General features: G+C 38.7%; 1 protein-coding gene across 4 annotated transcripts in view; it reads right to left on the reverse strand.

Moving 5' to 3' along the window:
* RARB (retinoic acid receptor beta) overlaps positions 1–16,431 on the reverse strand; it is a 1,128,948-nt gene that overhangs the window by 568,476 nt on the left and 544,041 nt on the right. The window contains exon 2 of one of the 4 annotated variants that reach the window (XM_044066880.1): positions 15,125–15,193. The exons of the other annotated variants lie outside the window; for them this stretch is intronic. Coding sequence (XP_043922815.1) covers positions 15,125–15,193 — 69 coding nt within the window. The remainder of the gene's footprint in view (positions 1–15,124; positions 15,194–16,431) is intronic. 4 annotated transcript variants of the gene reach the window in all.

The following is a 16,431-nucleotide window of genomic DNA, read 5'->3' on the forward strand; positions in this document are numbered from 1 at the left end:
CATTACCCCTCATCTTGTTATCTTAATGGCTAAAGGATAGTGTATCATTCTGGCCCATGTCACATTAGGTGTTCTCATTTACAGACTGAAAAAAAAATGAAAGTGCTGCACATAAATTATTCAAAGTCCATTGTATTAGTGTGTGTTCCATGAACATTCACCACAGGCAAAGCAGGCAGATTATTTTTCACTTTTAATTGCGCTGACATCTTATCTGTGCTGAGGAAAGTGGAGAATGACATGTGAAACTGCAATTGCATTGCAGCAAGTAATGCAAGTTTCTAGCTGTATTATTTAAAGTCAAAGCAACCTCCTTAAACATGTCACTGAGACATGAGTAAAGAAACGAGTGGCTCCAGGCTTTTGTACTGCCTGTGTGTAACTATGTTGAACATGACAAGGGTTACTGCTGGGCTAGGTGTGTTTAAAAGAACACTGAAAAGGACTACAATATAAAAGCATTTTTACAATGTCCACGGTACAAAGACCACTGCTATACACCATATTGAAATTCACTTGGCTAACACCTTCTGCTCTTTTAATGCTGCAGTACAAACTTCTGTGTAGACAGAGGCAGATTACAAAAACAGCAGCAGTTCATCTTTTCTGTCACTGCAAACTAAAACTGTGTCAATGTGTAGAACACTAGTAATGTGTTACTGCTGAAACGTGCGGAATATTAATCTTCTCTAGCAGAGGAAAACAAAAGAGTGAATCAAAATTAGTATTCTTTCTGGCCATCTGAAATGCGATGTTCTTTTTTCCATTTTCTTGGCACACTACTTCTCTTACAACTAATGAGGAGTGTAAACTGCCACCAGATGTGCTACTGACTACATGCAAATGCGAAATGGATCTGCTAGCGCGAGCTGTATAAATCGAAATAAGACATGCTCCTGGTCCCTTGAAAATTACATGTGAATTGCTTTTGATCTCCCATGCTGAACATTTCACACCAAGCATATAGATAAGTCATTAGTACATTTATTTTACCAAAATGAAACAGTCTTGCATTTTGGACACTCAGAATGAAAGGCAATGACAAAACGATACTCAGAATCACAGCTGCATCTTTACGTAGAGAGCCATAAAACAAAATTTTAAAGAAATTATTTTTTTTTTACTTGCAAAATGTTTACTTTTGAATCATCATCTTGTTATGTAGGAATGTTTTGTTTGGATGGCAATTCTACTGATAGTCCAGAACAGAGAACAAGATTCTTAATGAATGCATGCCATGTACCACTTATCTGTCTACCTAACTGTAAGCAGGTGTATTTGCTGACCCAATTAATTTTGTTAGACATGACCAGTAACTATGAAATGCACAACATGGCTTAAACTTTTGTAATAGTGGTTTCAGGCATAATCAAATAAAAATGTTAAATGGCCCGGCCATCAGGCATAGAGGGATGATACCCTGCCAATAACCCAAACAACCCAAGTCTGACTAACAACTTGGGCTCTGGAATAGCCAGGTGGAAGAAAATGTGAGTTAACAACTAATGGCAATGTGCCTGTCCTGGGTGGAGGGAACACTTCTTCTAAACAGCCAACTATCACCAAGCAAAAAAAGTGGTTCACAAAACACTGAAATGGCCAGGACAGAGAATGTGGGTTTAGCACTCCCAAGCTGGTGACAGTAGCCTTACGTGTGTGTGGGTGATAGCATGTACATGCACTTTGAGGGTGTAGGCATAGTGACACAGATATTCACAACATTCACCAGCAGCGGTGGTTAGGGCTTAACTAAAAACATTTTCATGTGTCAGGTTGTTGGCAAGGGCACAGACACCCTCCATGGTTACCTGAAGGACAGCCTTGCTGGTCGACTCTCACCCTGACACTGGGAATTCTCAAGTAATGGGAACAACAGGGCTCAAACCCATTGGGGAGGCTTGACTGGTTGCAAGCATGGAGACAAAAATAACAGAAAAAATAAAACTGCTGGTTAACTAAGCAGTGTTGCAGCTACATTCAGTTTTGAATGAGTTTGAGTTGAATATGTCCAACATGTTTTTGAAAGGTGGGAAGAACCCCATACAGGAGTTTTAACTCCAACTTGTGTACAACTCCATTCAGTTCTGGGTAAGTTTAAGTTGTACACACCCAGCATGCTTTTGTAAAGTTGGAGGAAACCCAGAGAGACTTAGAAAGAATATGCAAACTCTACACAAGCATTGGAGTGATGCTAAAATCGAACACTCAACCTTCTGCTTAGGAGGGAAACACCTTAATTATTATGCCAAAGTACCACATACTTCAGGTGGTGCCTATTGGGGGAAGAATTTAGTAGACCAACCACTTTAGGCATTAACTGTGGTGTGGAGTATTCCCTAGATAGGAGAACAAGGATTACTGTCAGGGTGAGTTGATTTGGTCATGTTGACTAATAGGCATTTGTTGGTGATAAGTGGGCTGAAGACTTGGCCTACTCTGACCTACACTAGGGATCTATGATAATGGTGGGAGGGGTCTGTGTGCCTTTTGCCCACAGTGCCCAACCATCAAAAAGCTACTGGCCGAACAGTGCCCAATTGCCTAGCCTGGATTACCTGGGATAGCTCTGTTAAGTGAAAGATAGACTTAAATCCAGCCAGCCAAACAGGAACTAAGGATTGCTACATTGCATATAGGTTCACTGACAGGACTGCATTACTTCCAGCAGTTTTATGAATGAAACTGTATTGCCCCATACACAACCTACAATGAAAGAAGAAGTAAAGCCCATCCCAAAAGAAGTAAGAACAGCATTAAGGAAAATTAAATCACAGAAAACAGCAGGCTCTGAAGAAGCCATGGCAGACATGATCTAAATGCTGGTTGAGTTGGGGGAGAAATGGCTCCTAAGGGTACTCATAGCAGTAAGAAGAGAAAGGCATACCTCAGATGAGCGGAGAATAAGCATTTTAGTGCCAGTCGTACCTCTCAACGGTCCAGATTTTTGCCTCATATTTTTGGTATGTACCTCATAAAGTTTATGGTTTTCTGGCACTGGGATGATCTGAGGACTGAAGTCACAAAATAAGGACATATAATTGAGTTTTCAGATTTGAAATCCTACAGAAAATGTATGTTAACAGAAAGGTCTCTATCACTTTGTCAAATCACAAATCAGCAAACGACTATTCGTCGAACACCTATACCTCAAAGCTACTAATCATCAAACTGAGTTTTCAGCAAAATTTTTCCTCTGGCAAACCAATAATAGTTCACCCTAGCGACTATGAACACAACCATAAAACTTAACACCTACTCAGGTGGGGGCTACACCCCCCCACACCCCCCAATGTGGGAGGCTGCATCCTCCAAACACCCCCCTAACTAAATTTACCAACTCCGAGACCACACTACAGTGGGGAAAAGGGCAAATTCCAGATGGTGGCCAACCGTTGGTTTGCCCTAGCAAAAATTTTGCTGAAAACTCAGTTCGATGATTAGTAGATTCGATGTATAGGTCCTCGACTAATAGGGGTTCAGTGATTTGTAATTCGACAAAAGTGATATAGACCTGTTAACACAAACCCTGTTACTCTAGCAACTTCCTAAGTTTATAAGAACAATATTTAAAATTTGTTCCTATTTTTGGGGCTTTGTCCCCCCATTTTGTCAAGCTTTGTCCAGATTTCTTGCACTTTGAGGTTGCGAGGTATGGTGCCAGTGTACAAGAACAAAAGGGATACTCACAACTGTGGGCACTATACAGGTATAAAACCTCTGTCACACTGCATGTAAGTACTGGAGAGGGTGACTGATAAATGAATTATGCAGAATAGTAGAAAGTAAAGTGGGATATGAATTTGGATTCAGATCGAGATGCAGCAAAACCAATCTGTTGTTTACACTGCAACAGAAAGGGGAGAAGAAGTTAGAGATAATACAGGAGTCCAACTGGGCATTCCTAGTGTTAGAGAAAGCATATGACGAGGTTACAGGAAAGCTGATTTGAGCAGTCCTGGGATAGTTCAAAATCCTGTAATCATTGGTATAATTAATACATACTATTTCTAATGACACAGTGACACAAGTGTGAACAGTGTCTGGAGTCACAGAGGGGCTCCCAGTGGGAGTGGATGTATATCAGGTCAACTATGAGTCCACTGCTGCTCATACTGGTGATGGACTACATTAGCAAACAGGTCGTAGGAGACATTTTAACAAAGCTGCTGTATGCAGATGATGTGGCATTACAAGCAGACTCTGAATAAGAAAAGCAAATGATAGAAGAATGAAATGTGAAACTGAAGGCTCATGGGATGAAACTGAGTACAGTCAAGACAGCTGTCATGGCAGCAAATGGGTGAATCAGAAGAAGATGAGAACTGTGACAGAAAGGAAAATAGTGGACCAGGTTAACTGGTGGTAGAGAAAAAGGGAAGTCTGAATGAGGAGGTCAAAGCTCGAATCAGAGGGGTTGCAGCCAACTGGCATAGAGTGTGGGGCTAGTATGTGACACAAAAGTGCCAAAGAAGTGGAAAGGTACAGTGTGCAAAACAGTGGTGTGACCAGTACTTCTGTGTGGTACAGAACCCTGGGCAGTGAAAGCAGAACAGTTGATGAAGCTAGAGGTGATGGAAATGAAGTGCCTGGGATGGATGGTAGGATACACAGTGGGAAACATATGAAGATATGATGACATCAGAAACAGAAGCCAAAATGTCTCCACCTGCAGGAAGGTAAAACAGAATAAATTAAGGTGGTTCAGGTACATGTGCAGGAAAGCAGAAGATGATTTCTTGAAGAAGATTTCAGAGAGACAGGAAAAAAGACAAAAAGGAAACGAGGATGTCCAGCAAAGAGATAGACTGATTGTGTGAGAAAAGATCTATGACAGTTAAGTATGACTAAAGAAGAAGGTAGGACACTGACACTAAATCAAGAAAAGTGGTGACAGTTGACACAACATCCCAACCCCATTGAAAAAATGGTAAAAAGGGGGTTGATGATGATGATCGTCACCATCGTCATTGTCCAAATCCAAGCTTGGGGCCTCCTTTATTTTCTCTAGGTTATTCTGTGTATATGTTATATTTTCTGGTCTTTCTCCTGCCACCTAGAAAAACTTTAACAAGTTTACCAAAACTCCACAAATGTCATCCTTTTCACTGTACCCAGGACCCATTACTATGATCTTATTACATTACAATGGCCATCATTCATAAGCAGGTTTCACTATTACTTGCTCAATTCTGCCTTGAACTTCCTCTACCCAAGATCGTCTTCCCTACTGAATCCTTTCACTGAATGCCTCCATCTCTCACTAGATTGTAGATCTACGGACAACCTTCTTGTTAATGCAACAAGGGGACATAATTCTTACAGAGATGCCCTCTTCAGGAACTACACTGGCTCAGTGTGGCGCCTGCTCTTCAGTTCTAATCAAGAACATGTCCCAGTCTGATACCTTTCAAAAAACCTTACACAAATGTTCTATCAGCAGTCTCAGCTCCAGTTATAAATAGCTCACCTGAAGACTATAACACCAGTGACTGCACTAACTTCTACTACAGGTATCTGGCTTTTGCTTAATCAGCTGCTACTAATTATAACTGTTGAAATTACTTACACAGCACATACCATATCAGCATAATACTAGCCTTTGTTTAAGCTTCTGCTACTACATACATCTGCTAATATAATTACCAACAGCCATACCACATTTTTGTATTTATAAAAATGTTTGAATTGTTCAAATTTCTATTGCTTACCACTGTCATTTCAATTTTTGAATCCTTTCTAAGTGCATATGCTTTATTTAACATTTAAACACTTTTTGATCATACATTATTTAATATTTTAATAATTTACAAAACTTCTGTTATACTTATGATTGTTAAATATTTTTTGTGGAGTTTTTCTACAATGGCTCCACTGAGAATGGGATTCTACCCAGCTGGATATCCCAAGTATCAAAATATAAAAAAATAAACAATAAATAAATACATAACTACTAAGCACATGTACATGTTACACACACACACACACACACACACACACACACACACACACACACACACACACACACACACACACACACATTAAAGGTGTGTGATTGTAAAGAGATTATATTTATTTTTATTATATGGCTATTTATTTAAATGCTAAAAAGTTTGAAGTTGTTTTTCCAAAATGCACTGAATCTGGTATAACCAATGTTCCAGCCTTGGGTAATAAGTACACCAAATGTTGAAGAGAATTAACACAATGCACATTCATTTATTTGCCATACTGGTGAATAAGACATGAGGTGATTAGACGATGACATACAGAAAATAGTGACATTCTACTAAGTTATGAGCAAAACTGGAAACGAGCAATTATCATCAATGCCATGCATCAATGTAGGGAACATGAAGTGATGAAATATTAGATGTCTAAAGTTCTCTGCTTACTTTGTCATTATTTAAAATGTTTGAAAGACCAGTTTTTAAGTAAACATACTGTATATTACTGTGCTGACCACAGAAGAGGTGCCACATCCATAGTATAGATGGATACAGCACTGATTAGATCACAGATGATTTGGAATTGACTTTGCAACTTGTGTGTTATAGGAAGCAGGTGGCACTTAGGATGAGATGAGCAGCAGATGCTAGTTTGCCCATCCTGGGAAGGGAAGAAGGTGTCATAATCCACTGTAATACTGACACACACTGGAGGGTGGGTGCAAAGCATGCAATGCAGGGACCAGAACATGTTTTCAACTCTGCCAAGCAGCTGTCTGGAATCGGCACATTTATGGAAGTAGGCACACACTGGACTTATACTACAGACCCCACCATGGTAGCATGTTCAACAGGTCATCAGAGGATTAGATTAGGGACCAAAATCTCTGAGCTTGCATGGGTAATAGCCTCTCCACTGGCCATTTCTCACCCCCAGCACTGACTATATGGTCACAGGATGGGGAGGGGGAGTGCTGACCAGCTATTGGGTAAGACAGCTAGTCCAAGCATCAGAAAAATATACAGAAAAGATGACGAGAGTTAGCATACTACAGTGAAGTTTCTTATGAAAAATGACAAATTAATGTTTTAAGTACCATATCAATTTACAGGTCACTAGTAATTTATGGTGGACAAGTGACATAAATTACATTAGTAGAGAATGGTACATGACAGTAGAGGATATATGAATATGTAGTGAAGTTGACTAAAACACATACCACTGCAATTAATGTGAAATAGCTTGGAGCTGTGCCCCTAACAGCAAAACTACAAAAAAACTTGGTTTCCCTATGGACTGCTGCTTTGTCAATATTCAGGTTACTGCAACTATGATATTAGTATGATATTACTTAGTCAGACTTGCAATGTCTTAGTATGTTGAGGCTTTTTTTTTCCTGCACCATACTGAGTTCTCTGAGGTCATATGATTCAGAGAAAAAAGTTTTTTAACCTCCCTGGATTACTACAGCAGTGATAGCAGTCATATTTTACAACAGTCAAAAATGTTTAAGAATGTCAGAATTTTGGCTTCATATTTTTGGCTTGTTCCTCATAAATGTTGTGGTTTTCTGGCGAATCATTGAGGATTGAAGTCACTAAAGAATTTCTGACATCTGAGTTTCAGACTTTATATCCTTCACAAAAATGGATGCAAATGCAAACCCTGTTACTCTAGCAACTTTCTAGGTTTATAAGAGCAAAATTTACAATGTATCCCTGATTTTGGGTCCTTGTCCCTCCACTATTTTTGGCTTTGTCCAGAATTCTTGAGCTAAGAGGTTGAGAGGTACGATAACAGTATATTTAGAGATCAGGGTGTCGAGGGCAGGAACCCCGTGTAGAGGGGGGGAGGGCAGTGGGCTTCACCTGCAAAAGATTATTTTTTACAGTCTGTCTATATTTGTGATGGTGTGTTTTTACTCAATTTCTTTTTTATTTTTTTGTTAACAAGAAAATGAATACATTACAACAGTCCAGTAACAAATAGTTATTTAACCAAAATAAACTATTTACAATACATACAAAAGCTTGAAATAGAATTGAAACAATTAATTTCTAATGAATACATAAAAAATAAAATAAAGCAATTTTTATTTCCCGTTATGGGGAGTCAGGATCCAGCTGAACAGTGTCAGTAAGAGAAAACACTTTCCTCCAAGGATTATTGAGGAAAGGCTTAGGATAAATTCTGAGTTCTTTAACTTTGGTTTCCTTGTCAGCTGTTTCTTTTAGGAAGGATAAAAAGTCAGCAAAGGAAGTTGCAGCAGTAGATATCAATTTTCTAGTTATACTTTTCCTTGCAACAGCTAGTATAGTCCAAAGTAGAGTAAGATTTTATATAAATTATAAGTTAAATTTCCAATTTAGGAATTATCGTAGATAATTTCATATAAGTAATTTATCAAATTTGGGTTTTCTTAAAAATAAAATACTAAGAATTCTACAGAGATCTTGGGACTGAGTTAATACACATTGTAGCAATAGGCAATCATTAGGAACCAAATCAAAATATTTTATACATTGATGAATTTCTTTAACTCTAAGCTCTCTACTACATTGTTGCCAACATCTGAATTTTTTAACTTCCCGAGAGCTAAATATGTTCTTATGAACTTTATAAAAAAAAAATGTAACACTAAATGGAATTATGGCTTCAAACCAAATTTTAGTAACAACATTAGCAAGAATTATTTTTTTAAATTAAATATAGAATTTATAAAATTAAATTTAGTAGGTAAAGTAATATTATATTGTGTAATACAACAAAGAAAATGCCAGAATTGATTAGACTGATATTTCAAGGAAACGTTAGCTGAAAGATTATCATTTTGTAAAATAGTTAAATGTAAAGATTTCCAGTTAGATATATAATTTGGATTCACCCAGTTCAAAATAATTTTAAATACTGAAGCTTTGATATAGATTTCAGTATCTGGAAAATTAATCCCTCCTTGATCCCAAGGCCTGATATGATGAAGAAAAGCTATTCTGTTTCTATTAGGAAACCATAAAAAATTTAATAAGAGTTAATTTATATCATTGATAAAGTGTTTTTTTTCAGGAAAAAAAGATAGGGCTTGAGCTATGTACAGTATTTTAGGTAGAAGAATCATTTTTATTAATTGAAGTCTTTCTTCAAAGGAAATGAAAAATTAATTTCATTTGTTAGTGGTATTTTTTATTATCTTTATAATATTGTTATAATTAACTTCTACAGTTGCAGATGCAGAACTAAATAAAAGTATACCCAGGTAATCAAGGGAATCTGTTTTCCAATAATGTGATTTTTATAAATTTGTACTTCTTTCTTTTTGTTTAAAATTCTGTATTCAGATTTTGATGGATTCAATTTAAGATCTGAGATGCTGTGTTTTTAGATGTTCACTTTTCAGTGATTTGGGATGCAGTTCAAACTGTTACTGATTAATCATTGTGACTCCCAAAAACGTGCCTTAATATGTGCATTTTGGTCTTGCTGTTGTCCCTTTGTAAGCCCTAACTGAAAACTAGTGAACAATTTAAAAAAAAGACAAATGATGAAAAACTATTTTTTTAACTCAATGAAACAAACAAGAAAGAAATGATCTGATGTAAAGCTGTATAAATGAAAAAAATACATGCTACAGCTTTTTATATTCATTAATTTTCAATTAGGCTTTTTCATAATGTGCAGAAATATGGTCAGCAAGAGATTTGTTATAACTTATATCACATTGTATGACTGCTTGATGAGAAACAATTGGGGGGGGGCTTTGGAAGGAAGCACATGGATTGACAGTGTTCTTTCTAGGTTCAGACTCACAGCACTGTAGAGCATTACAGACATCAAATGTTGGGCAAGTTCTGTAAATTCCGATTATAAATTCTGATTATACAATAAAAATTGATTAACATTAAGAAACCTGTGTATGCATTGAGGCAGCAGGTCCAAAATATGCATAATACTTCAGGAGTCTATCACCAGCCATTCAAGACAGTGAGAAAAAACAGAACATTACAGAAGTTATGAAATACAATCTTATTTAAAAATATAATGTTTTCTTTTAAATAATGGCATTGTATAATGACAATAATCCACTTTATGGTGTGGGTTATACTTATTTACTCGTAGCGGACTTATTTTGTTTTCCTTTTCTGACCAAACCACACCAGCCACATGTAAAGATGGCATTACCTACACCCAAACCACACCAGCCACATGTAAAGCTGGCATATCCACATCAAGTCATGGACTACTGCTAAAGTATCTGCCAAAGTGCTGAAAGTTTTTCATGAATCTAACATCCACAAAACTTTTTCAGATACTGTGTATACGTTCTCATACGTTCATAGGTATACACTAGGCTAATGACCACTGGGGCCTTTATAACTCTAGATGTGCAATCCAACCCAGTTGTGTCTCTATTAGCAGTGGGTATGTTAGTTAGGAAGTTTCAAAATCACACCCACCTAATCTCTCCTCTCCTTTATGTCTCACCCATATATACTAATCTATCCAAAAACAACCTTAATAAAATGGAAAACTCCTACAGTAACATAGCCAGATTTGCTACAGGCAACCCATTCAGAACCTACCACTGTTACAATCTAAAACAGCTAGGATGGCTTGAATTACAGAATCAGCTTAAACTCCACCAACTGACCATTGTCCATAAAACCCTTTACCAACGTACGAACACCCCTATACTATCTACCCTCATCATCCCCTACAACAATCTGAAGACCTTATGATCGTCACATAAACTTCTTGTCAATATTTGCAAATCAAACAACAGGGCTGGGGACTCTCTCTTCTCTAATACTGTTGGAAAATCCTGGAACCTTCTTCCCAGTGAGCTTTCCTCACTTCCCTCTATATCACTTTTCAAAATTAAACTGAAACTTTACCTCAAAACACACTGATTGTGCCCCTGTACTGAACCTTACTGATCAACTAGCTCTTCTTACTAGGTTCAGCCTACACTCCTCTTCTCAGTAATCAAGATCCATATCTTAAGAACAACAAACCTTCTCCTTCTAGATACTATTACTTATATCTTCTTATTTTCATTAATGTGAATACTTTTGTACTAATAAATTGTATATAATCAGCTGCCATCTCTTCTATATATTATGCATTGAAACTGCATTTGTATTATACTACTTATATCTGCTTATTTTGCACTATGTTATGAACTTCTGACCTCTTTGATTATTCTCACTAATGTACTTGCATTGTGCATTGTTTACATTAATTTTGTATATATGATTTTGTTATTGTTTTCATCGGAGCTTATCTCCCTGGGCCTCTACTGAAAATGGACATGTATCCAGTTAGACTAGCCTGGTCAACAAATGTAAAATAAAAATAAAATAAATAAATAAATAAAATGTGGTGGTGGGGTATGTTAGTTTTGGCATAGTTACTGTCTATCTGTCTATCAGAGATATGGGGGCCAGACCTGGGGTAAATTTCTGATTTCCCATCCATTGATCAAGGTTGTTCTCAAATAGGGTTATGGATAGTCTCTACTTTATATCAATGGGGAGCCTGTTCTAGAGCATGGGGATCCTCTGAGATACATATCTGTCTCACCAACATGTCCTATTTACATTGCAAGCAAAATTGAAATCCTTGGTTGTAGTAGTTCTACTACTGTTCATTTTGTGGATGTGATAGCTTCATCAGAGCTGGGTGTGAGGATGTCATGTATGCCAGGCGTAGACTGACTCTCAATAACATGTAGGAGACCAAGTATAGAGATAGGGGTTAAAGGCAATCCATATAGGATAATGTGTTTATACCTTGAATCTCCTGGTAAGGAACCTTGGTCAGTGTTTCAACTGTTGTATATGTCTGGTCGGGTACATGCCAAGGAGGACATTATACTCAATGATGGGTCTGATATGGTCAACAAAGTGGCACTGTGGCTTTCTTGGACCTGGATGCCAGATGCCATGCCCTTACTTATAAGTTGTGCAAAACAGAATGATTTTCTTACTACTTTGGCCACATGTTGGTCAAAGGCCAGATTACTACTTACATATGTTCCCAGACAACTACTAGATCAACTCTTAGGGGTGTCTTACTGATGGAGTAATCTGCCTGGGTGGCACTTTTCACAAAAGGCACAATAATGCATTTCTTAGCATTGAGTTTTAATTTGTGACTTTGGCACCAGTACTTTAACTGTGCTTGATCTTCTTGTAAGATGTTTGTGTCATGCGAGGATTGTATGATAGGTCCCAAACTGCAGTCATATGTGAGCTTGGTCAGTAAAAGGCCCTTGACAATAGCCTCTACCTCTGTGAAGTAGATGCCAAATAGGAATGGTCCCATCATGGAGCCAAGATGTACCCCATTGGTGACCAGTCCCTTATTAGAGGTGTCCTCACCAATCCTGACTTCTTGGGTACTGTCTGTGAGCCAGCTGCTAATCCAATGAGTTAAGTAGTGGTTTATGTTCAGTTTGTTGGGTTTGTCAACAATATCTGAGTGGGGTATTGCACTGTACACCTTAGCCAGGTCTACGTGAGTGTTATGCACCACATTCCCCTCATCCTTTGCCTTGGTTACCTTTTCAAAGAAGTTCCCAGGTTTAGTAGGCATGACCTTCCCTTAACAAGGCCAAAGTGGGTTGGATCCAGTGTCTGAAGATTGCCTATGACTTTGTTGATTACTTACATGACAATTTATTCCATGGCATTGCATATTAGACTAGTCAGACTAATGGGTCTCTAGCTGCTAGGGTAAGTTGATGGTCCACCCTTGTGAAGAGGGATGACTGTTGCTGTCCTCCATTCTCATTGTACAAAACCTGTTCTGAAGCTGTAGTTGAAAAGTGACTCAAGCGATCCTGATAGGTCATGTTTTGAGCTATTTAGGGGGCATCCCAGGATACTGTCAGGGTCCACTGAGGCTGTGTTTTTGGCTTTAGTGAGTTCTGCCAAGACCTGCTCCCTGTTAATAGTTGGAGGGGGTATGCTTGTAGGTATTTCATGGAGGGTGGCAGGAGGAGTGTAGGTGAGGTTTGAGCTGAATTTGTCAGCCAACAGATTCACTATATCACTCTGTTCAGTAAAGGTGACACCACTGATCACCAATTTGACACACTGCTGTGTGATGTATTTAAGGTTATAGCTGTAGAAAACCTTGTGGTTGTCTTTAGCCTCATTTTTTTTACTTTTGGAAGTTTCAAACTGGAATGTGGTCAGGGCTTTATCTCTCTATGCCATAGGAGCTGGCATTTTTGCTGCTGTTATTTCATCAAAGGCTCACAGGTCAAGACTTGGCTGTTGATCCAGAGGACCAAGTGTAGATTACCTACAATTTATATAATGGTCAAACACTACAGCTAACCCTGAGATTCAGAATGGTGTGGCCGCGACCAGTCCTCATCTATTTATTAGTGCATGATGAGTCTCAATGTTTATTGAGAATGAATACATGGAGGTAACAGTGTGAGGATAACAGGTCATTAAATATCCTGCATGCAGCTGCAGAGGGGACTATGGGAAGAGACGATAGTAGTATGGTGTGGTCACATCTAAATACAAGCACCAGCACTGCACGCTAGTTGTGCCCTTTCTGTGATAATGATCTGTTCACTTCTGCACGCACAGTAGTGGCAAAAAGAATTTATGTGGCAGCCTATAAGCCCATGAGTCATGTCCGGATCTGTTTTTTGACCAAATTAAAACTTGGAAATGGGAAGCTAGGAAAGTGATGAAAAGGGGAAGAAATCAGAGGGTACAACATAAAGTAAATAATTACAGAATGAGCAGGTTGGAAGTGGGTGTCCATTTTATAAATCCATAAAGAAAATGTAAGTTGGGAAGGGTAGTAAGGGAATTAAGAGAAAGGGAAGGAGGTTAGGGTAGGTAGCAGGGCCACACAAACAAACACAGAAGACAGACATGGAGGTGGTGACACATTCAGGGATGGGAAGGAAATGTTAAAGGAGGCATGAGACACAGACATAAAAGACAATGGTGATTAGGAGGGCTGGATAACCAACAGGGTGGGCATAGGCATAAAAGGGAAGGGAACACTGGGATGGGGGACAAGATAGGGTGTAGAGCTGCACTTCCTGCCAGACGTGACACAGTGGTAACTCATTCCCCCAGTATGGGCTTTCTCATCACTGGACCTTGCTTCTGATGTTAATGCCAATGCCTGGCAGGGAAGTGATTCCATGAGTAGTAGAAAGAGTGTCTCTAGCTGGCTGATTCTGGCATCCAGCCTCTTGTCATCATTAACACCCCCCCCCCAATAGTGCTCCTATTCAATACTGAATGTGCATCTTAAGTGCCAGTAGTGCATACACTACTGAATGTGCATCTTAAGTGCCAGTAGTGTATACACTACTGAATGTGCATCTTAAGTGCCAGTAGTGCATACACTACTGAATGTGCATCTTAAGTGCCAATAGTGCATACACTACTGAATGTGCATCTTAAGTGGCAGTAGTGTATACACTACCGAATGTGCATCTTAAGTGCCAGCAGTGTATAAATTACTGAATGTGCATCTTAAGTGCCAGTAGTGTATACACTACTGAATGTGCATCTTAAGTGCCAGCAGTGTATACACTACTGAATGTGCATCTTAAGTGCCAGTAGTGTATAAATTACTGAATGTGCATCTTAAGTGCCAGTAGTGTATACACTACTGAATGTGCATCTTAAGTGCCAGTAGTGTATACACTACCGAATGTGCATCTTAAGTGCCAGTAGTGTATACACTACAGATTGTGCATCTTAAGTGCCAGTAATGTATATAATAATGTCTAACATCTGCTATCTCACTTTACACTGAACACAACCTATATGGGCAGGTGTTTTTCCAAATAACAAATATAAGTGCAAATGGCCTTAAGTGGTAGGGCAATAAATATTTCTTAACTTACCTGTTGCATTTGTAGTGAACTATTAGCTTAGCATCTTAACACCATAGATTCTTAGGATAGATCCTGAACACCTGACAATGTACAACATTATTTGCTTATATGGTAACAGTTTATCTACAAACAATGACACTGTAAGCAAAGCATATTTATCCAAAAATAAAGTACTAATGTGGACATTTGATAATGTGGCAATCCTGTAGAAAACCTACACCTACCTTGATTAGTGGTATGATGACTGACAGGACTGCTAACATGTAAAATGACACTACCTGTAACAGGTATACTCACCCCAGCACTCCCTGTGCCCCTCAAGCCTCCTCTTGTGCAGCTGCGTACTTTCTGCAGACTATTCAGGGGCTACGGAAAAAGAAATGGGAGTCCATTAGACATCTGTACAACAGACAGTGGTAGTTTGCCTGTAAAGGGGTAAGCTATGGCTTACTTACTGTACATTGTTGGCAACTGCTCCCTCACCTCTGCCTCCCATTGGCCCCAGAGGTTGGAATTTCTCCTTATCATAATGTAATGGTGGAGGCATTGCTCTCCATTTCTTGGTATGCCAGTGGTACATGCCAAGTTGCTCCAGGCCTGACCTTATACTGAGGCCCTTGGTAGTCTTTTTCGCTGAGTTTTGGACTGTAATGCTAGTGGAAGTAGGTTCTGGAGTCCTTTGGGCTCTAAACTCTTAGCCTGCATGCATACCTTCACTCAAATAAATTGCAGAGAAAAACAGATGGAAGTTTGCAGTCACACCCATTTTTGCACATACCAACTGTCGCACAATGGGGGTCAGCTCATTTGGGCGACCAATGATGGAAAAGCCCAAAATAAGTAGTGTATGATAGCGGTTGAACATAACAGCTTGAGATGTGAAATATGGCAGCACTTCTTGGACTATTGTGGTAATGACTCCACTCTCAGTATTTATAAACTGGAATTACAGATATCATCCGACAGGTATGAAATAAACAGTGCATGAGCACTACTGCCTGCAGATGCCTGTGTGTCTGCATGATATTGTTGGGAAGTCAGTGTGAAATTTAGACAGTGTGCTCAATGTGAAAACAGTGATTCATAAACTTGTGTCTATTGATCCCTCACTTGCATAAACATAATGTCCAAACACTCAGACTAGCATGAGGGAAATCTCTTCTCCTTATTGCACTAAGGAAGCAGATGTGGAGCAACACTACCATGACTGAGCTCAAGAAAGCATTAGCTAGCAGGATTTTCAACGCAGGTCCTTAAGAAGAATCACAACAACCATACAGAATATTGTATTCATAAAGCTGCAGAAAGTTTTCTAAGAACTAAGTCAACATGGGAATGGAGAAAAGAGATGCTACTGATAGGGATGACTACAAGCAGGGGATAATAGACAAGTGAAGGATGGAATTTACTGGAGAAAATTAGCTAAGGCAGCAAGGTACTGAGGAGTAAATAACTAGACAGGAAAAGGTAAGAGAGTGGGAAGAGACCATACAGTCATTTGAGTTGCAGTTAGAGACTGCCTTCGCTACCACGAGTTGATAAAAGAATACAGAGAAATAAAAGGGAACAGGGGAGTGCCAAGTGAAAAAAAACAGTGTTCAATT

Source organism: Protopterus annectens, chromosome 3.part1 (assembly GCF_019279795.1).
Source record: "Protopterus annectens isolate FY-2018-M chromosome 3.part1, PAN1.0, whole genome shotgun sequence".
Classification (NCBI taxonomy): domain Eukaryota; kingdom Metazoa; phylum Chordata; order Ceratodontiformes; family Protopteridae; genus Protopterus; species Protopterus annectens.